The sequence below is a fragment of the Ornithorhynchus anatinus genome, chromosome 3 (genome assembly GCF_004115215.2).
Source record: "Ornithorhynchus anatinus isolate Pmale09 chromosome 3, mOrnAna1.pri.v4, whole genome shotgun sequence".
NCBI classification, from domain to species: Eukaryota; Metazoa; Chordata; class Mammalia; order Monotremata; family Ornithorhynchidae; genus Ornithorhynchus; species Ornithorhynchus anatinus.
The window spans coordinates 52,310,230-52,331,619 of record NC_041730.1 but is presented as its reverse complement, the minus strand read 5'-3'; the positions used below and the strand labels follow the sequence as shown (position 1 = coordinate 52,331,619).

General features: G+C 59.9%; 2 protein-coding genes across 7 annotated transcripts in view; one reads left to right on the top strand and one right to left on the bottom strand.

Moving 5' to 3' along the window:
- The window catches only part of RUSC2 (RUN and SH3 domain containing 2), a 72,603-nt gene that overhangs the window by 50,806 nt on the left and 407 nt on the right, over window positions 1–21,390 (top strand). For 3 of the 6 annotated variants that reach the window (XM_029060031.1, XM_029060032.2, XM_029060030.2), the window contains exons 2-12: window positions 1,946–4,054; window positions 5,331–6,056; window positions 6,438–6,641; window positions 6,916–7,059; window positions 8,429–8,505; window positions 8,854–9,028; window positions 9,163–9,268; window positions 9,707–9,753; window positions 10,396–11,398; window positions 11,688–11,834; window positions 11,967–12,863. In XM_029060031.1, coding sequence (XP_028915864.1) covers window positions 2,014–4,054; window positions 5,331–6,056; window positions 6,438–6,641; window positions 6,916–7,059; window positions 8,429–8,505; window positions 8,854–9,028; window positions 9,163–9,268; window positions 9,707–9,753; window positions 10,396–11,398; window positions 11,688–11,834; window positions 11,967–12,147 — 4,851 coding nt within the window. In that variant the 5' untranslated portion in view covers window positions 1,946–2,013 and the 3' untranslated portion in view covers window positions 12,148–12,863. Of the gene's footprint in view, window positions 1–1,945; window positions 4,055–5,330; window positions 6,057–6,437; window positions 6,642–6,915; window positions 7,060–8,428; window positions 8,506–8,853; window positions 9,029–9,162; window positions 9,269–9,706; window positions 9,754–10,395; window positions 11,399–11,687; window positions 11,835–11,966; window positions 12,864–21,390 lie in introns of those variants that run through there. The other 3 variants (XM_029060036.2, XM_029060035.2, XM_029060034.2) reach the window with 3 other exon arrangements.
- LOC100092502 (protein FAM166B-like) lies at window positions 12,815–15,339 on the bottom strand. Its single transcript, XM_029060038.2, has 5 exons — window positions 15,173–15,339; window positions 14,478–14,701; window positions 13,967–14,091; window positions 13,735–13,822; window positions 12,815–13,545 (listed from the first exon to the last, which is right to left on the bottom strand). The coding sequence occupies exons 1-5, from the start codon at window positions 15,322–15,324 to the stop codon at window positions 13,337–13,339; spliced, it is 798 nt and encodes a 265-aa protein (XP_028915871.2). The 5' UTR covers window positions 15,325–15,339; the 3' UTR covers window positions 12,815–13,336.

Sequence of the window (21,390 nt, the reverse complement as noted above, 5' to 3'; positions counted from 1 at the left end):
TAACGATGATATTTGTTAAGTGCTCACTATGTGCCAGGCACCGTACTAAGTAATGAGGTGGATACAAGCAAATGGGTTTGGACACAGTCCCTGTCCCACTTGGGGCTCACGGTCTCAATCCCCATTTTAAAGATGAAATAACTGAGGCATCATGGCACAGTGGATAGAGCACGGTCCTGGGAGTCAGAAGTCATGTATTCTAATTCCGGCTCCTCCACTTGCCTGCTGTGAGACCTTGGGCAAGTCACTTCACTTCTCTGTGCCTCAGTTACCTCATCTGCAAAACGGAGATTGAGAGTGTGAGCCCCATTTGGGACGGGGACTGTGTCCAACTTGATTTGCTTGTATCCACCCCATCGCTTAGTACGGTGCCTGGCACAGAGTAAGCGCTTAACAAATACCACAGAGAAGTGAAGTGATTTGCCCAAGGTCACGTAGCGGACAGTGGCAGAGCCAGGATTGGGACTACGCCATGCCGCTTCTTATTCTAGCGGAGGAGCTTGTATTCTAGAGGAGGCACTTACAGTCTAGAGAAGGAGCTTCAATCTAGGGGAGGAGTTTACCTTCTAGAGGAGGAGCTTACAGAGTAGGGAATGAGCTTCTATTCTGGAAGAGGAGCTTAGAGTTTAGAGAAGGAGCTTACGCTCTAGAGGAGAAGTTTGCATTCTAGAGGTCAGCAAGGAGACCTCAGGACGAGGCGGTGCGATGAGGGCGACATTCTGGAATTCCGGCTGCGTCGCTGGGTAGGAAGAAAAGGAAAAGGGGATGTGAACATGAGTTAGTACTTAGGTTATATGGTGTAGAAAATCCGTAAATAAGTACAGTGGAAGATGGCGAGGTCTCATGTGGATGGGCTGAACAGGCAGGAGCCGGGAAATAAGCAGGGTAATCAGAATCAATCAAGGAAGGCCTCCTGGAGGAGATCCAGAATGAAGAGGAGTCACAGAGGAGATCAATGCGATTTTTATTAGTATTGAGTAACAATATTAATGGTATTACTGAGCACTTACTGCACTGAGCGCTTGGGAGAGATAAATACAATAGAGTTGGTAGACATGATCGTCAAGGAGCTCACGGTCCTGAAGACATCCCGAATGACTTGGAAAAGCAGCGGCACGGCCTAGTGGAAAAAGTAGGGGTCTGGGATTCAGAGGACCTGGGTTCATTCATTCATTCATTCAGTAGTATTTATTGAGCGCTTACTATGTGCACAGCACTGTACTAAGGGTTGTAATCCCAGCCCACCATTTGTCTGCCATGTGACCCTGGGCAAGTAGTCACCTAACTTAAGCGCTTAACAGATATCATCATTATTATTATTATTATCTGTTCCTCAGATACCTTATCTGTAAAACGGGGATTAAGACCGCGTGCCCCATGTGGGAGAAGGACTGCGTCCAACCTAATTACCTTATATCTACCCCAGCGCTTAGTACAGTGCCTGGCACATAATAAGCACTTGGCAAATACCGTTTTTAAAAAGCCACAGTAATAACCATCATCAGTGGTATTTATCGAGCACTTTCGTGCAGAGCATGCCTCTGGGAGAGTACAGTACCACAGAGTTGTACAACACAACAACAGTACCACAGAGTTGGCAGAAACATTCCCTGTCCACAGTGAGCATAACAACCACCGATTCGACTGTGAGCCCATCACTGGGCAGGGATCGTCTCTATCTGTTGCCGAACTGTACATTCCAAGCGCTTAGTACAGTGTGCTCTGCACATAGAAGAGCTCAATAAATACTATCGAATGAATGAAGAAGAATAATAACTGATAAGTCCCCAAATGGGTGGGCTCTAGGGCTTATCCCGGATGGCATGGGCTTGGGCGAGAGAAGAGCGCTGAGACTGTAGCTCTTGGACACAAAGTTCTAACTGCCATCTTCTCCCTCTCTCTTTCTTTCTCCCTGGGCACCATTCCTCCCTCCTCCCCTGCCAAGGTACCAGGCTCTCCTGATGAGATGCGTCCCGTCCCCTGGGGCTCCGGGGTCGGTGTCCAGCGTCGCTGATGCCACAGGCTACGCTCTGCAGGATGGATAGTCCCCCTAAACTGACCGGAGAGACTCTCATCGTCCACCACATCCCCCTGGTTCACTGCCAGGTCCCCGACCGGCAGGGCTGCAGCGGGAGCAAGCGGGCCAACCCCTTCCGCCTGTCCGATCCCGGGGCCCCTCGCCCCAACCGAGACCTGGCGCAGGCCGACTCGCTGCTCTACAGCAGCCTGCTGTGTGCTCCCGGCGTACCCGTGGGGCCCCAGGAGAGCTCCGAGCACAGGACCCAAGGCGGTAGGGCGGCCGGGGCCTCCAAGAGGCACAACCCCTTCCTGCTGAAGGACGGCGAGGCAGGCCTCTGCGACCTGTACGTCGAAGACCCGGCCCCCGCCTCCTTCCGCCTGCACGGGGGCGGCCCGTCGGCGCTCCCCCTGCGGGAGCTGGGCCTGCCCCCCTTCCAGCTGCAGCAGCAGGGCACCGGCCCCGCCCGGGGGAGGCCCTGGGGCTCGGCCAGCCGCACCGGGGTGGTGGAAGGGCAAGAAGAAGAGCTGCTCAGTAACGCCGAGGCCCAGAGACACCGAAACGGGAACCGGTGCCCCCGGGCTTCCGAGACCACGGAGCTGGATGACTGCGACTGCAGCCGGGGCCTCGGCGGCGGGTGCGGCCACGCCTGCGACCCCCCCGGCTTCCCCGCCGGTGGCGAACGGGAATGGAAGCGCGGCTCGGACGACTCCCCGAGGAACCCCGGGGCCCCGGCCGGCCGGGACTGTAGCTGCTCCGGCTCGGAGGCCCGGCCCGGCCGCTCCGGCAGCACGTCCAGCCAGTCGGAGGCCACGGACCAGCCCATGGGCTACGTCAGCGACTCGTCCTGCAACAGCTCGGACGGCGTGCTGGTCACTTTCAGCGCCCTGTACGACAAGCTGCACCGTCATTCCCGCTCCAACCTCAACACCGCCCCGCTCTCCTGCGACTCTTCCGTCTGCAGCCACTCCGACCCCGGCACCTTCTACCTGGACCTGCACCCCTCCCCGACCGAGTCCAAGATGTCGTGTGAGTCCCACCCCCAGGACGGCGGGGGCCGGGGCTGCGACTACCCCCCGACCTCTTCCCCGGGCCTGGACACCAACTGCAACTCCTACCGCCTGCACTGTGAGGCGGGAGCCCCGGGGGACTCCACCTCCTCCTCCGACCTCACCGCCTGCTTCCAGAGCCAGGCCCGCCTCGTGGTGGCCACGCAGAACTACTATAAACTCGTCACCTGCGACCTGTCTTCCCAGTCGTCCCCCAGCCCCGCGGGCTCGTCCATCACCAGCTGCTCGGAGGAGCCCACCAGGGGCAGCCCCGGCCCGGGCCCCGGCCAGCCCACCGAGTATTACCTGTTCCGGAGGCCCGAGGAGGAGCCGGAGCCGGAGCCGGAGCCGGGCCGGGCCGCCGAGGGGGAGGGTTCCCCGGAGGGGACCGGGGCCGGCGCGGGGCCCGGTGTGATCGAGGGGCAGGTGTATGTCAATGTGTCTCCCCCCAACCTCAACGGCGGCCGGCAGCGGTCGCGCAGCTACGACCGCAACCTGACCCGCAGCCCCCCGGCCCGGCCGGGCTCCCTGGAGCGCATGCTGAGCTGCCCCGTGCGGCTGAGCGAGGGCCCCTCGGCCCTGGCGGCCCAGGGCTCCCCGGGGCCCCGGAGGGTCACCTCCTTCGCCGAGCTGGCCAAGGGTCGGAAAAAGGCCGGGGGCTCCCCTCCTCTGCGGGCCGGCGGGGACTCCTCCCTGGAATTCTCCCCGATCCCCGAGCGGCGGAGGGACGGTCCGGGCTTCCCGGAGGAGGGGGCCCGCCGCAGCCACAGCCTGCCGCCCATGCCCTTCCTCCACTGTCTGGACCCCAGCCGGGAGGGTTTCGGGGACGGTCCCCAGCAGCCCTGTCCCCAGGAGCAGGGCTCCCTCGGCTTCGGGGCAGCCGGGCAGGCCCCCCTGGCTCTGAGGATGGAGGAGGCGAGGCTCCCCTTCCCAGGGAACCCCGCAGGCACCAGCCGCGGACAGAGGGATGCGAGAGCCCGAGCCGATGGTAAGGAGGCACAGGGGAGTCGGGGTCCGGAGACTCAGAACAAGGGCCGGGTGTGCCGGGCGTCCCGGCCCTGCGGAGCCCGGGGACCCCTGCCCACCCTGCGGGTGGCGTGGGCGGAGCTTGCCAGGTGAGGTAGAGGAGGGGAGGACTCGGGGAGGTAGAGGAGGCTGGGAACTGGCCCCAGATCTCAGGAAATCCTTTCTCCCGAGAGCCCCGGGGAGCTGTTGACTGGGGTCCGGGCGGGCCTTCCAACGGCCGGCGCCCACAGCCGGCGCCCACGGACCTAGGCCAGGGAATGGAGACCGGTCAGCCTGGGGGAATGTCCGGAAGGCCACTGTAACTCGATTCTGCCCGGGGCCCAGGTGCGGCGGACGGAAATGAAGCACTGAGGCCGGGAGGACCGTGGGTGACCTTACGGTCACAGGGTCGATTGCGTTCCCTTTGGAATAGGAGAGTCAGTCAGTCAGTCAGTCAGCCGCGTTCACTGGGCACCTACTCTGTGCAGAGCACTGTACTGAGCGCTTGGAGTCCCACCGAGAAACAGTGGCTGCCATCTCCGGCAGCCTCCCTTCTTCCCTCCCACCAGGAGATTGAGGGAGGCCCAGGAGGAAAGCAGTCCCAGACGGAGGTGATCGGGGGGCCAGGCTCCCGGGTCGGATCGACGCCAGGCCACCTCTCACCGAGAGCCTCGTGGTCCAGGGCTGTCTCTGTAAGGACGGGCAGGATGGGGCGCTGCCGGGCAGGGCCCCATAGCCCTCGGCTCCCTGGCTCCGGTGCGGGGTTGTTGATGGGGCTCCGTGACCGGGGTCGAAGGTGGGAGCGGCCCGCGCTTGACGTTGCCGACTCCTGGGCTTTCGCCGGCCCGTCTCTAGGGCTGTTGCTGGGCTAAGAATGAGGATGTACCCCCAGGCCCCCGCCCCCGGGGGTCTGGCCTGGGAGGTTGCCGGGAGGCGCACTCCTCGCAGCGGAGCAGCACTTCTCCTTTCTGTTTGGGAATGGCTTCCCAGAGGAGTTGAGCTCAGCACTGGCCCGGGGGTAAGGGCAGGAATAAAGTCGGCCAGCAAGCACGCTGGCCTGAGGGACCCTCTGCCACCTTTCCTGGGTGAACTTTCCGGACCTTCCGGGCAACAGGAGCGGGACCCCGCCTACCCCGTGGCCAAGCTCTACCGACCTTTGCCTCCTGTTCTCCTTCTGCCTTCCCTGCTGGGCTTCGTCCTTCTTCCCCGGCCCCTCTTCCCCCTCGCCCACTCTTTCGCCTTTCTCTGTGCCCCTGCAGGAGGAGCGGGAGCCGAGCCCAGACCTGTGGTGCGCTACAGCAAGGAGCAGCGCCCGACCACCCTGCCCATCCAGCCCTTCGTGTTCCAGCACCATTTCAGCAAACAGCTGCCCAAGGGCCGGCCCCTGCCCAGCCACTTCACTTCCAGCCTCTCCCAGCTCTACGGCCTCTCCGGGGGCAGCCGGGCCACCGCCGGCCCGCAGGCCTCCTCCACCTGCCAAGCCCCGGCCGGCTCCTCCTCCGCGGGGGAGCCGCTCGCCCCCGGGGCGGGCACCGGGCCGGCTCCTGCCCCTCGGGCAGTAGATGGGGCCGGGCCCCTGGCCGCTGGAGGCGGCAGGAATCCGGCCCCGGAAAGCAGCCGTCCGTCCCCGCTGGGCAGCTACTCTCCCATCCAGAGCGCCGGGCCCTTCGGCCAGAGCTCAGACTCCTCGGCCTCCTGCTCCCCACCGCCCGAAAGGGCCGGGGATGGGCTTCCTCCCCGCAGTCGCTCCTGCCCCACGGCTGCCAACCTGCTTCCCAGTCGTCCGGTCCCCCCAGCGGGCCCCTCCCGCCGCCCGGAAGCTCCACCTTCCCAGGACCACTCCACACCTGCTTCGGAGGCCTCGCCGCTGCCCGGGTACCGGCTCCACAAGGCTCTGCCACCCCTGGGCCGAACGGATTCCCTGGCCCGGGGCGGCGGTGAAGGCGGCGGGCCCCTTGGAAGCATGGCAGCTCGGCCCACCAACGGTACGGAGTGAGGTCCCCATTTATGCCCTCCCGGTGCTCCCGCTCCCTTGGAGTGCGGAGTTCTCCCCAGGCCCCTCCTGGGTCACCGGGCAGCTTCGCGTCCTGGGCCCCGGGCCTGGCTGCAGCCTGATTCGGGGCTTCGGAGGGGCGAGGAGGGATGGGGGGAGGGAGTGGGAGGGAGGGCAGGGCCCCAGAGTCCTCCTTCCACGCTGCTTCCTGCTGAGATGTGGGCCCCAAAACTCACAGACCCTAACTCCACCTCTGTCTTTCTCTCTGTCTCTATGGCTCTGGATCTCTGTCTCTCCGTGTCCGCTCTCCCTGCCCTGCCCCGCCCTCCACACCCTCCCCTGCCGGCTGTCGGCTGTTCATTCGCCGCTGCAGCCAACCACCTGTCCCCACAAGCGCTGAAGTGGCGGGAGTACAGGCGGAGGAACCCCCTGGGCCTGGCGCAGGGCTCGGGGATGGCCAACTTGGCGAGCAGCCTGGACCGGACGCAGCAGGAGGCCTGGCTGACCCGGAGGAACCCCATCTTCGAGTTCCCCGGTTCCCTCAGTGCCGCTACCCACCTCCACTCCCGTCTGACTGGTACGCTCTCCCTCCTGGCTCCCTCCGTCCCGCACCCCACCGGGCCGGAGCCAGAGAGCCAAGCCTGGGGGGAATGAGGCGCTGGATCAGGGAAGGGAGGGAGTCCCGGGCACTAGAGACGGGAGGTGGGGGAGGGGGGGTGGGAGAGACGATCCTCCAGACCCCAAGCCACCGGCAGAAAGCAGGAATCGGAGAGCGAGGAATGTTTGTCACCCCAAGGTGACCCTAGGGTGGGGGCAGACTGCTGACGGGCCTTCTCCTCTGCTCTTTTCAGGACAGTCTGTGCGCCAGCTGCAACTGAATTACACCGACTTTTTCCCCGACTATTTCTCTCTGACTGAGAAACCACCGGCTGAATTCTGTCTATCCCCAGATGGCAATACTGAATCCATCTCCATTGACCTCCTGCAGAAGAAAGGTGTGTTGCCCCTGCGCCTCTCCTCCCTTCCTCTTTCCTCCCCTCTTTGGTGTCTCCTGGGAGGGGCAGAGCGAAGAGAACAGAGCTAGTAAATGTGTACGGTAGCTAAACGCTGGGTTCTGTTCGAAGTAGATGAGATTGTGATTTCGAGAGCGAGTTTGAGCATTTGCGCATTAATCCCAACTTCCATCCTGGGAGGGCACCCTGTCAAGCCTAGACTGGCTTGTATACGAAGGTTCTGCTTCATTCTCCTTGGCTTGAACCTTCCCGCCCCCATCTGAATGGTCTTGTGGGGAGTCTGTTCGGCCTGTTGTCCAGGAGGGGATTCATTGCTTTTGTCTTGACCCTAATCCACTCCCAGGACCACTTATCCATGACCCTTCTCCCCGAGTTGGGCTGTGGCCAATAATAATAATAATAATAATAATAACAATAATGTTGGTATTTGTTAAGCGCTTACTATGTGCAGAGCACTGTTCTAAGCGCTGGGGTAGATGCAGGGGAATCAGGTTGTCCCACGTGAGGCTCACAGTTAATCACCCATTTTACAGATGAGGTCACTGAGGCACAGAGCAGTTAAGTGACTTGCCCACAATCACACCGCTGACAAGTGGCAGAGTCGGGATTCGAACCCATGACCTCTGACTCCCAAACCCGGACTCTTTCCACTGAGCCACGCTGCAATGAGACAGGACCCGCTCCAGACAAAGGGGCGGCTGCTTCCTAAGGGGGACGGTGTGCGGGGGGTGAAGGAAATGATCAAAGGTGAACCATCTCTTAGGAGTGAGGGAGGAGGCGTGTATGCGCTGATCAAAGGATTCAGGATGCAGGACCCAGACATCTGGCTGCAGAGAGGGGCCCAGCTGGAACCCAGTGACCACAGAGAAGACACGGTCTTCGTCCTCAGGCGACAACAGTATCATGGAGAAGATAGGGCAGACATCACCCCCCTCCACCCCACCACCATGCACACACATGCACATATGCACACACACACAAAAAAAAAAATATAAAAAAATGAAGCAACACATAGTTCTAAGATGGACCACATCAAAGGCACAGGAAACCTCAGACAAACTCAGTTTCAGAGTCAGCCGCGAGGGTTGAGCAGGACGGGCCGTGTCCCGGCGTCCCCGTGTCCTTCCGAGATAAGTGGCAGGGATACATTTCCAGGGGATACGTTCCCAGTCCACAGAACCCCAGGGGGAAGGATTTGGGAGTGGAGTGGCTCTTGGGGAGGGGATCGGGAGATGAGGGTTGGTAGAGGCAGGGGAGGCCCACTCTCCCTGGACTGCTGGTCGGCCGGTTTCCGCAGCTTCCCACCCATCCCTACAGCCCGAGCATTTGTCTGTGTCTGTCTGTCCCGCAGGGCTGGTGAAGGCCATCAACACCGCCGTGGATCTCATCGTGGCCCACTTTGGGACCAGCCGAGACCCGGGAGTAAAGGTAGCACTCTCCAGAGACCTCGTTCTCCTAGAGATCCCACCCACCCAAAAACTCTTCCCAGTTTTCACTTCCGCATTCCCTTATCTGTCCCGGAATAGAAGGGCTCGGAATAGAAGGGCCCAACTGCCTAGGATGAGTCTGCGTAATTTCTGGAGGCCATGGACTCTACTCGTTTCTGGGTCCCTCCTGTCAATCCATGGTACTAATTGAACGCTTACTGCGTGCCGGACACCTTTCTAAGCATTTAGGATACAACAGAGTTGGTGGACACTTTCCCTGCCCACAAGGACATCCCCTGAATCTCTCTCTCTCTCTTTCTCTCTCTCTCTCTCCCTCCCCCCAATCCAGGCCAAACTGGGCAATAGTTCGGTGAGCCCCAACGTGGGACACCTGATCCTCAAGTACCTGTGTCCGGCCATCCGAGCTGTGCTGAGCGATGGGCTCAAAGCCTACGTGCTGGATGTCATTGTCGGTCAGCGGAGAAACCTGCCCTGGAATGTGGTGGAGGCCTCCACCCAGCTAGGTAGGGGCCGTAGGAGCGGGAGAGAGAGGGCTGTAGGATGGAGCCCTGGGAAGTGTTGGGAAAAGCCGGACACGCGTACACACACAACTCTCTCCCAGGTCACACTGACTTCCTCTCTGGCCTCACCTCTGCAGGTCCATCCACCAAGGTCCTGCATGGGCTTTACAGCAAGGTCAGCCAGTTCCCCGAGCTCACCAACCACTCTATGCGCTTCAACGCTTTCATCTTCGGCCTCCTCAAGTAGGTACCAGAGGACCCTCCTCCTCGGCAGACTTGGTCGGGAGGGCAGCTCTGGGATTGTGAGCCCCGGATGGGACGGGCACTGTGTCCCACCTGACGATCTTGCATCTACCCCAGCCCACAGTTCGGTACCTCGCACGTAATAAGAGCTTAACAAATGGCGCAATTATCATTTTGGGGAATGGCACCGGGAATATCGTTGGCAACAGCGGCAGCGTCCTTCGAGACAACGGGCAACAGTATCTGGAAGGGGTCAACGAGGGGTGGGACCAGCCTGGGAGAAGCGGTTCATCCCCTATCTTGGCTTGGGTACTAGATGGGGTGGGAGAGGGGAGAGTGGGGAAGGGCTGGACCAAGGGAGAGTAGATGGACAGAGGGATGGACAGAGGGGAAAGACAGAGGGTGTCCATTTTTCCTACCTCCCTTGTCTCCCTACAGTATCAGGTCTCTGGAGTTCTGGTTCAACCACCTGTACAACCATGAAGGTGAGCTCCTTTAATAATAATTGTGGTGTTTGTTAAGCGCTTACTGTGTCAAGCACTGTACTAAGCGCTGGGGTGGATACAAGCAGCCTGCTGGAGGTAGAGCGGTACTGTGTGCTGCCTCGACCCCCCTCCCAACCTCCCCCCCAGCCTCCCCCCAGCCTCCCCGCCGCCTTCAGCCGGGGGGGTGCTGAACCACACCTGCCGGGGTAGGTTTGGGCTGATTTCCGGGAAGCTCTACCGCACATCTGCGGTGGCCCCCGGGACTACTGGGAACTGTCACCCGAGCAGCCCCGAGAGAGCTACGCAGCGTCCGGTGCGAAAGCACCTCGGCCCCCGACTCCCTGACGCCAACTGGGGAGAGCCGGGGTTGGGGGGGGGTGGAGAGAAGGGGGAGGGAGGAAGAGAGAAAGAGGAGTAGCCGGTGCTTCCGGCGCTGGTTGCAGGTTAGCGCGGCCTAGCCTGGCCTAGGCAGGATTCTCCCCGCCCTAGGCCGGTCCCGGAAATCCCAGCTGCTCCGGGCGGGGAGACAGGCGTGAGGGTGTGGAAGTCAGCGGATAAGGAGCCTCTCCCTCAAAGGGACAACCTCCGAGGGGCACCCGACCCAGCCCAACCCCGCCGGTGACCGTTGCGTCTCCCCCACAGACATCATCCAGGCGCACTACCAGCCCGTCGGTTTCCTGTGCGTGGCGCACGGCGTCTGCCAGGCCCAGTTCGAGGAACTGCTGCTCCTGCTGCAGCCCCTGTCCCTGCTGCCCTTCAGCCTGGACTTGCTCTTTGAGCACCATCTGCTGCAGAGTGGCCACCGGCAGCAGCAGCACAAGGAGCTGCTGCGGGTTACGCAGGGGTTGCTGCAGTCTGCCCACTCCACCCTTCAGCGCTCGCGGGCCCAGAGCGCCCTTCCCAGCCCACCGCCCGGCCTCACCCCCACCGGCCTCGGGGACCGGGACCCGAGCCAGGAGGGGATGGCCCCGGGGGAGCGGGTGAAGGGGGTAGGGGCCTCGGCGGGGGAGGAGGAGGAGGAGGAGGAGGAAGAGGAGGAGGGAGAAAAGGAGGAGGAAGAGGAAGCGGCCAAGGCGGCGGGGGCACCGGAGGCAGGCCCCGTGGGCAGCGTGGGCGAGGGCCGGGGCCGGGAGAAGGAGCGGGACCGGCAGGCTGGCTGGTGGTACCAGCTGATGCAGAGCTCCCAGGTCTACATCGAGGGCTCGGCGGAAACCTCCAAGTTCGGCCGCAACGAGAAGAAGAAGAAGGGGAGTGCCGCGGCCGGGGGGTCGCGCTCCGCCGAAGCCCACCGGGCCCCGCCACCCCGAGAAGGGGTGGTAGAGGGGGCCGAGGCCTGCCCTGCCCCCGAGGGCCTCGGGGAGGGGAGGCTGGAGACTGGGGTGCCGGGTGCCGTCGCCAGGGTCAAGCAGGAGCAGCCCCAGCTGGTGGAGGAGGTGGGCCCGGGCAGAGACAGGAGCTGGCCCTTCTGGATGGGGAGCCCCCCCGATTCGGTGCTCACGGAGCTGAGGCGTAGCCAGGAGAGAGAGGGGCCCACCGCCCCGCAGTCAGGGAGAGAGGAGGGTCCCCCAGAGCCGGGCCTGGGCTTGAGGTGGGGGCATCTGTTCGGCTCCCGCAAGGCCCAGCAGGAGACCCGCGCTCCCAACAGGTGAGGCTCCGGGGCGGCCGGGGCGGGGAGGGACGGGGTGGCTGGGGGCCAGGTCACCGGGGAGCGGCACCTCCCCGGACCTAAGCCAGTTCCACCCCAAGACCCCTCGCCTCCACCAGGGCCTAGGAGGGAGCCCCTGGCTCTAGGGCGGGGGAAGGACGACGGGAGGGTCACCGCCTCCCGGGGGGTCACGGGGTTGGGCGGGCCTTTCTCCAGGGAGGCCGCCAACAGAGGACGACGTGGGAGCGTTACACGTGTCACGGCACTGATCCCTTCTCCTCCGTCCCAGACTGCCCTCAGGCTGGCTGAGCCTGGACAGGTCCGTGTTCCAGCTGGTAGCGCAGACCGTGGGCGCCGGGACCCGGAGAGAGTCGGCGCCGGGGGGACGTGGAGAGAAGGAGCCCGCCGCGGAGTCCCCCACCACGGACCGATCCTGGTAAGCAGGGTGGGGTGGGGCCCGGATGGTGGACAATAGGGCAGTAGGCCCTTGGCCGGCTGGGAGACTGAGCCTAGCCGGGGGCCGCGTGCCACTGACGGTCCGCGTCCCCTCCCCTCTTTCCCCCTACAGCGAAGTTCAGGCATTGTGTCACCACATGGCCACGGAGCCCGGCCACCTCAGCTTCCGCAAGGGAGAGCGTCTGCGGGTGCTGGGCCCCGCCGGCAAGGACTGGCTTCGCTGCGGCCGGGGCTCTGACAGCGGCCTAGTGCCCTTAACCCATGTGACGCTGTCCAACGCGCACCAGGACTGAAGATGCCCCAACCGCCCTTGTGGTCCCCTTCCCCCAAGAGCCCCCCACCGCGCCCCCAGCCCCCACCTGGCCCAGTGCAGGCCGGACTCTGGATCCTTGGCCGTCCCCCCGCCGCCGCCCCGTGCATGCCGGAGCCACTGGGGCCTCCCTTCGTCTCGGCCGTGGCTGGGCCTGCAGAGAGTACAGGCCCGAGCCCGGGGCCAACCGGCCCCCTGCCCCTCCACGGCCCCTGGCCCCGGCCCTCCCTGAGGGCCTGCCCGGCTCCCCTGGGAGGGTGCACGCCGGGGGCTGCCCCCACCCACGTCCCCGAGTGAGATGTCTCCTCCCCGCTCCCGTCCTCCGCATCTCCACTCTGCATCGACCCCAGGTGTCCTGTCGGCCCAACCCAAGACACGTCTCAGTCCCCGGGGCCCCCCTCCTCTCCCCAGATCTGCTGGCTCATGGCCCCGGGTAGCAGTCACCCTGTCCTTGGGGGCCAGGCCTCGATGCCTCCTCCCCAAGAAGAGGGAGACATCCCCCCCCCCCCCCGACCCCCGACCTCAGAGCGAAGAGGCCCAGGCAGTGTTGCGGGGGAACGGGTGGAGGGCAGAGTGTCAGTATTGGGACCCAACCCTGCTGTACATAGGCTGCAGCCGCGCTAGCCTGGCATCCCGAGAGGGGGCTGGACTGGGTTTATTTATTTATTTATGCATATTAATAAAAAAGGTTCTCAGCAAGAAGTGGCACCCGCCGCACCCCATTCCCCCAACAGCCCAGAGGAGGCCGAAGCCTAGGGTCTTAGGCCGGGAGCCGCTTCCGGAGCCTGCCGACGCCCAGGCACGAGGGTTAAGAAACCCAGGTGGGACCGAACTGGAGTATCTACCCCGTGGCCTCAGGAGAGCCCTTACTAGAGCTGAAGCCTCCCCAACCCAGTCCCGAGGGTTTCCTTTAGCCAGGTCGGCGTGGCCCGGCCACCTGTCTTGCACAGGCCCCCTCTTTGCCCCGCCTCTCCCGCCCTCGTACCGTTCAGCCTGAGTGTCCGTCCCTACGTCCTCCCTCCTGCGGTGTCCTCCCTATTTCAGACCGTGGCCTTGCGTCCTCCCTCGTGAGTTTATTCTCTTTGCGCCCCCCCCCCCCATGTCACAGGGTCCCCAGGGCTTGGTGCAGGAGGCTGGCGAGTTGGGACGGCCTCTCTGGCTGTTTGTCAGTCTCAGGCTGCTGGGCCCTCACCTGGCACGGGGCCCCTGGAGTGAGGCGGCACAGCCAGGGCTCTGGGGTAGGTGCTGTCGAGCGGCGGGAAGAGCTCGGCATGACCCTTCCGTGGGCCGAGCCGCCTGAACTCCCGCAGAGCCCGGTCGGTGAGGACGGGGAATCCGGAGCCGAAGAGGAAGCGGGCACCGGGCACGAAGCCAGTGAAACCTGTGGGGCACGGGGGGCCGGAGCCGGTTCCGGCCATGCTATCTCCCCTTCTTCCCCCCCACCCTCTCCCCAAGCCTGAGCCAACCCATCTTCCAGAGTCCTCCACTCCCTCCTTCGCCGACCTGCCACTTCAGCTTCAGACTCCCGGCAACCCAGTCCGGTGTCCCCTTACCTCCTCCTCCTACTCACCTGAGACGAAGCCTTTGCCGGGGTCCCTGTTCTCCCTCGAGTAAGGGGAGTCTCGGGGTGAGGTGGGCTCACACTCGGCTGTGGGTGGCTGTGGGGGCAGAACCAAGCCTGTCCAATTCCTACCGCTGCTCCCCACAGGAAGGAGAGGGCCTGTGCGGCTCCATCCAGCCAGATCCCGGTCCCGGCTCCTCCCCAGTACCCTTCCCTCTGGATTCCTGGTCGGGGGCCTCACCTGTGACTTCAGGACTCCGGTCTGCTCCCTGGGTCTCACCCCCTGGTGTGTAAACTCGCTCAGGGCCTGAGCACAAACCCGGCTGTAGCTCTTGGCAAAGATGGGCCGGGCCCGAGGCACAAAGCCTATAGAATGGGATGGATGGATGGATGGATGGATGGATGGATGGATGGATGGATGGATGGATGGATGGATGGACGGATGGACGGACGTACAGACGGACAGATGTCCCACGGAAGTGGGGGACAGAGCTCCGGGATGGGACTTTTGGGGATATCTGTCACAGATGTCAGGTCAGGGAGAAGATTGCAGTGGGTTGGGGGGCGGGGGGCAGGGGGATGATCAGTGGAGTCGCTGGGGTGTGGGGCGGAGCCTCGGGTGGGGGGACGGTGGGACCTTTGGTATGTCACAGATGTCAGGTCAGGGACAGAGACGAGCGGGGGATCAGAATCGTCTATCCAGAGGGAGGGGGAGGGTTGGACCAGGGGATCCAAGGGGAGGAAGGCCATACCTGTGTACCCTGGAACCAGGCTGCAGCTAAGTCTCTCATGTCCGTGCCAGGAAAGCCGTTCCTTGCGGGGGAGATCAGGGGACCGCGGAGGCTGGGTCGGGGCCAGCAGCACATAGCGGGTGGGGGGCCGGGCTGGGGCCGGAGGGTCCCGCAGCAGCCGGGCAGTCAAATGTCCATAGGTGTGGCCCAGGCTGAAGCGGAGCTGTGGGCAGTGCCCGGAATACCTGGGGATACATTTCCCAGGCCTCCTAACTTCCCCATTTTCCCCCACCGTGCCCCTTCCCAGACCCCCTCGGCCTTCCCACGGCCCCCAAACAATCTCGGACTAGGCTGGGGTTCAAGGGTCAGGGAGGTGAGAAGGGGCAAGAGGAAATGGAGCCTCCAGCCGGGATGGCTACGTGCTCACCCCGGGGCTACTCTGCCAGGGAAGGGCAGGGCCGGTCGCCATGGAGATGACACCACGCATCCGTACCAGGAGCAGGGCCTCACTAGACTCTCCGCAGACGTGACCCCTGCCCTTCGGCCCCCCAGGACCCTTTCCCCATCCCTCAGCCGGCCAGAGCCGGAGGAGGGGGAGAGAGGGGAGGTGTATGTGTGGGTTTGGGGGGGGAAAGGGTGGGCGCTAGGGTGGGAAGGGGCTCTGGACCCCAAGTGCTTATGAGGGTCGGGTCAGGGAGAAGAGAAACCGCGCTTACCCTGGGATGTGGTGTCGGTTCGGGCGGGTTAGTCCCGGGGGAAAGGACCCGGCCATGGCCCCCCGCTCCCGGGACAGTGTCTCTCCTGCCGGAGCCCCAGCTGGGCGGGATGGGCGGAGCGGAGCAGGAGCGGGAGGAGCGTTCTGCTCCATCCCCTCCCCTGTCAGTGGGACTGAGCGGGACAATGGGGCGGCAGGGCCAGCTTGCTTCTCCAACCTGGGACAGGAGATCGGGCTTCACTGTAGCAGGGAAGACTCCTTCCCACGCTCGTCAGACGCGACCCCCGCCGGGATGCTCCCAAAATGTTATCTCTTCTGCCAGGCAGCGGTCTGGCCCGGCCTTCCCGGCCTGCGCCTTTTCGTGTCCTTCCCGATCTATCCCTCCCCACTCTGTCCCGCCCTGTCCAACTCCGCTTGCCTTCGCCCTCTTTCTCCCTCTCCCCTTCCTTCCCCCTTCTTTCTCCCTCTCCCCTTCCTAACCCCTCCATCCTTCCTTCTCCCTCTCCCCCGACACCCTTCACCCTTTCTCTTCCCTTTCCCCTTCCTTTCCCTCTTCGCCCTTCCTTCTCCCTCTCACCTTCCTAACCCCTTCATCCTTCCTTCTTCCTCTCCCCTTAGCCCTTCCTCCTCCCTTTCCCCTTCCTTCTCCCTTCTTTCTCCCTCTCCTCTTCCTTTGCCCTTCTTTCTCCCTCTCACCTTCCTAACCCCTTCACCCTTCCTTCTCCCTCTCCCCCTTCACCCTTCCTTCTCCCTCTTCCCCTTCCTAATCCCTTCCTTCTTCCTTCTTCCTTTTCTCTTCACCCTTCCTTCCCCTTCTTTCTTCCTCTCCCCTTCCTTCCTCCTTCTCTCTTCCTTCTCCCTCTCCCCTTCCTTCCTCTTTTGCTCTTCCTCTTCCCTTTCCCCTTCCTTCTCCCTCTCCCCTTCCTAACCCTTTCATCCTTCCTTTTTCCTTCGCCCTTCCTTCTCTCTTTCCCCTTCCTTCTCCCTCTTCCCCTTCCTTCCCTCTTCGCCCTTACTTCTCCCTCTCCCCTTCCTAACCCCTTCATCCTTTCCTTCTCCCTTTCCCCCACCCTTCTTTCTCCCTTTTCCCCTTGCTTCCCCCTTTGCCCTTTCTCCTCCCTTCCCCCTTCCTTCCCCCTTCCTTCCCCCTTCCTTCCCCCTTCCTTCCCCCTTCCTTCCCCCTTTGCCCTTTCTCCTCCCTTTCCCCTTCCTTCCCTCTTCACCCTTCCTTCCCTCTTCACCCTTCCTTCCCTCTTCACCCTTCCTTCCCCCTCTCACCTTCTTAACCCCTTCATCCTTCCTTCTCCCTCTTCACCCTTCCTTCTCCCTTTCCCTTTCCTTCCCTCTTTGCCCTTCTTCCTCTCCCCTTCCTAACCCTTTCATCCTTCCTTTCTTTCCCCTTCACTCTTCCTTCTCCCTCTCCCATTCCTACTCCCCTTCGCCCTTCCTCCACCTTTTCCGCACTCACGGTCTTTCCGATGGGCAGAGGCCTGCAAGGCTGCGGATCGCCTGGGACCATTACTCAAAAAGAAAGGTCGGTCCGGAAACTGGTAATGTCTCCGCCGTCTGAGCAGGCGATTAGCTGCTCTGCATCTAAGGCACAAAGAGAGCGAATCGAGGCAGAGGTCTGCCCCACCTGTAGTCCCGGACCTGCCCCTGCTCTCCCAGCCCCCCTCCTCTGGCCCCCATGCACTGGAAAGTGAGGACACTCAATCAATCAATATTTATTGAATGCTTACTGTATGCAGAACACTGTTCTAAGCGCTTGTAAGAATACAGTACAGCGGAGTTGGTAGACACATTCCCGTTCCACAAGGCTTTTACATTTCGGCAGGGGAGATGGACATTAAAATAAATTAGGGCTACGTATATAAGTGCTATGGGGCTGAGGGTGGGATGAATATCAAGGGCTTAAAGGGTACATATCCAATATCCAAATCCATAGGTGATGCAGAAAGGAACAGAGTAGGGGAAATGAGGGTTTAGTCAGGGAAGAAGGCTTCTTGGAGGAGATGTGATTTTAGGGGGACTTTGAAAGTGGGAAGAGTGATGGTTTGACGTAAATGAAAAGGGAGGGAGTTCCGGGCCAGAGGGAGGACAAGGGAGACAGTCTGTGAGGCGAAAGAAGGGATTGAGATACAGAGTGAAGGTTGGTATTAAGAGGAGCAGAATGTGCAGGCTGGGTGGTAGTAGGAAATCAAGAGAGGGTGAGCTGACAGAGTGCCTTAAAGTCATTGGTAGGGAGTTTGATGCAGAGGAGGATGGGCAACCACCGAGTTTCTTGAGGAGTGAATGGTGGACTGAGCTTTTTTCAGAAAAATGATTTGGGCTGCATAATGAAGTATGGACTGGAGTGGGGAAGAGAATCGGGGTCAGGCTGTGGAGAGAGGTGATGCGTGATTAGTAAAGGGCGCAAAACCTGCAACCTGGGCTCCCTCCCCATCCAGCCAGTTTACCCCAACTAGTGGATTAATCAATTGATTAATAGTATTTACTGAGCACCTACTATGTGTGGAACGCTCAGCTAAGCACTTGGGAGAGTCCAGTAGAATTGGAAAACACAATCCCTGACCTCAAGGAGTTCACAATCTGGAGGGGGCGGGGATAGATACAAAATAAATTAAAATAGAAGGAAATTTGGGAAGAGAAAAACAGATATGTTGGATGAAAAGGGCTTAAATAATAGAATCGTGTTCCTCGATAGCTACAGAAGTGCCGCGGGTAATTCTGAGTACGCAGGTGACCTCAAAGGGCTAGGGAGAAGGAAAATGGATCTGGGAAACCCTCCAGGAGGAGGTGGGATTTCAGAAGAACTTTGAAGATGGGGAAAACTGGTCAATCAAACAATCAATCCATCCACCACATTTTATTGAGCACTTATTTATTTATTGAACACATTTATGGAGCACATTTATTGAGCATTTTACTCCGTTCTTCGGAGAGAACGATACAACAGGGTTGGTCTGTTGGATCCAAAAGGAGGAGGGAGTTCCAGGCAGGAAGAAGGGTGTGAACCAGAGGTTGGAGGAAGGGGAGATGAGAAGCAGCACAGCCTGGTCGATAGAGCATGGGCCTGGAAATCAGGAGGAAGTGGGTTCTAATCCCGGCTCCGCCATTTGTCTGCTGTGTGACCCTGAGCAAGTCAGTTCACTTCTCTGTGCCTCAGTAAAAATGGAGATTAAGACTGTGAGTCCCATGTGGGACGGAGCCTGTGTCCAACCGACTAGCTTGTATCTACTCCAGTACTTCGGTGCTCCAGTACAGTGTCTGGCACATAGTTAGCGTTTAACAAATACCACTGGGAAAAAAAAAAAAAACGGTGAGCCAGGGCCTAGTGAGTAGCGGGGAAGTATTGAAGAATGCAAGCTGGGGAGAAGAGAATAGATAAGCAGGAACTGATGATACACCTTAAAGCCAATGATCAGGAGTTTGTGTTCGATGAGGAGACAAATGGGAAACCATTAGAGGCTTTAATGGAGCAGGGAGACATTGTACAGAATTACATTTTAGAAACATAATTTTGTCAGCAGAGCGAAAGATGAGCTGGAATGAGTTGGAGATGAGATTAGAGGCAGGGAGACCAGTGAGGAAGATGACTCAGTAGTCTAGCCAGGAGATGACGAGGGACCCGGTCCAAGGTGCTGGCCACTTGGATGGAAAGTAGCAGAACCAGGATTAACCTGCATCAGCCTCCTCTCTCAATCTCCCAGCCTCCCGTCTCTCCCCGCTTCAGTCTGTACTTCACTCTGCTGCCCGGATTCTCTTTCTACAGAAACGCTCTGGGCCTGTTCACCCCCTCCTCAAATATCTCCAGTGGTCGCCTCTCAACCTTCGCATGAAGCAAAACTCCTCACTCTCGGCTTCAAAGCTGTCCATCCCCCGGCCCCTCCTCCCTCGCCTCCCTTCTCTCCTTCTCCAGCCCAGCCTCACGCTCAGCTCCTCTGCCGCCGCTAGCCTCCTCACCGGGCCTCCTTCTCGCCTGTCCCGCCCTGGCCCCCGTCCTACCTCTGGCCTGGAACGCCCTCCCTCCTCACATCCGCCGAACTACCTCTCTTCCCCCCCCTTCAAACCCCTCCTGAGAGCTCACCTCCTCCAGGAGGCCTTCCCAGACTGAACCCCCCTTTTCCTCTCCTCCTCCTCCCTCCCCATCGCCCCGCTCCCTCCCTCTGCTCCTACCCACCTCCCTGCCTCACAACACTTGTGCATATTTGTACATATTTATTATTCCATTTATTTTATTAATGAGTGTATATATCTATAATTCTATTGATCTATTGGATGCTCTTGATGCCTGTCTACTTGTTTTGTTGTCTGTCTCCCCCTTCTAGACCGTGAGCCCGTTGTTGGGTGGGGATTGTCTCTGTCTGTAGCCGAATTGTACTTTCCAAGAGCTTAGTGCAGTGCTCTGCACACAGTAAGTGCTCAATAAATATGACTGAACGAACGAACGAACCCAGGTCCCCTTGACTCCCACGTCTGTGCTCTTTCTTGACCATGCTGCTTCTCCTGGAGAGAAGAGGAAATATGCAATTGCAGAAGAGTTGAAAGACAGGAGGAATCAGGTAGTTGTGGTTGTTAATAAACAGAGGGAAGCAACGTAGTTTAGCGGAAAGAGCCCGGGCTTGGGAGGCAGAGGTGGTGGGTTTCTAATCCCGGCTCTGCCACGTATCAGCTGGGTGTCTTTGGGGGAGTCTCTTCGCTTCTCTGTGCCTCAGTTCCCTCATCTGTCAAATGGGGATGAAGACTGTAAGCCCCACGTGGGACAACCTGATTACCTTGGATCTACCCCAGTGCTTAGAACAGTGCTTGGCACATAGTAAGCACTTAACTAATACGCAACATTATTATTATTACTATTCCCATGGCTTCGGCTACCACCTTAATGTAGATGACTCCCAAATCTACCTTTCAAAGCCCTGAACTCTCACCTCCTCTGAAATCTCACATTTCCTCTTGCCTCCCGGACCCCACCACTTGGGTGTCTAAAACTGTCTAAATATATCTAAAATCGAGCTCTTCATCTTCCCTCCCCGATCTACTCGTCCACCTAACTTTCCCATCACAGTCGACAAGACTACCATCTTCCCTGTCTCCGAAAGACTTAACCTCTTCAAATCTGAACAGCTCTCCCCCTGTTCAAAATCCTAAAATTCCACCTCCATCATCCTGCCTTCCCCATTTAATTCCTGACTCCTGGGTCATACCAGTCCAGCAGCTCATGTGCCCATCCCCTGCTCTTGTGAGAAATGGCCTGGTCTAGTGGGAAGGGCATGGGCCTGGACGTCAGAGGACCCGAGTTCTAATCCCGGCTCCGCTACTTGCCTGCTGTGTGACCTTGGCCCGTGTCACTTAAGTTCTCCGTTCTTTCAGTTCCCTTGTCTGTAAAATGGTGGTTCGGTGTCCCGTTTCCCCTCCAACTTGGACTCCGAACCCTGTGTGGGACAGGTTGTGCCCGACCTGATTATCTTGTATCTTACCTCAGCTTTTAGTACCGGTGCCTCAGCACAAGGTATATTGCATTGCACCCGGTGGGCGCTCAATAATAAAGGTGGTATTTGTTAAGCGCTTACTATGTGCCAAGGACTATACTAAGCGCTGGGGTAAATACAAGGTAATCAGGTTGTCCCACATGGGGCTCACAGTCTTCATCCCCATTTGACAGATGAGGAACTGAGTCACAGAGAAGTGAAGTGACCCGCCCCAAATCACCCAGCTGATAGGTGGCGGAGCCGGGATTAGAACCCACGGCCTCTGACTCCCAAGCCCGGGCTTTGTCCACTAAGACCACGCTGCTTCTCATCATATCAACAGCAGTATTGAGAGGCAGTGTGGCCTAATGGAAAGAACACAGACCAGAGAGTCAGAGGACCTGGGTTTTAATCCCAGCTCTACCACTTGTCCTGCCTGACTGGGGCAAGTCGGTTAACTTAACTTTGCCTTAGTTTCCTCCCCTGTAAAATGGGCATGGAATTCATTCATTCGTTCAATCGTATTTATTGAGCGCTTACTACGTGCAGAGCACTGTACTAAGCGCTCGGAAATGTACAATTCGCAACGGATGGAGCCAATCCCTGCCCAACAACGGGCTCACAGTCTAAACGGGGGAGACAGACGACGAGACAAAACAAAACAAAACAAGTAGTCTGGTGTCAATATCATCAAGATAAATAGAATTATGTTCTCTATCCTTCCTGCACACTGCGAGCCTCACGTTGAAGA

Excerpts from the sequence above, each read along its gene's own strand:
- LOC100092502 (XM_029060038.2), bottom strand. The coding sequence starts at position 15,324 with ATGGAGCAGAACGCTCCTCCCGCTCCTGCTCCGCTCCGCCCATCCCGC. Across the intron at positions 13,823-13,966 it reads CCGGAGTCCTGAAGTCACAG|CCACCCACAGCCGAGTGTGA; the intron begins GTGAGGCCCCCG and ends CTGCCCCCACAG. Across the intron at positions 13,546-13,734 it reads CGGCAAAGGCTTCGTCTCAG|GTTTCACTGGCTTCGTGCCC; the intron begins GTGAGTAGGAGG and ends CGTGCCCCACAG.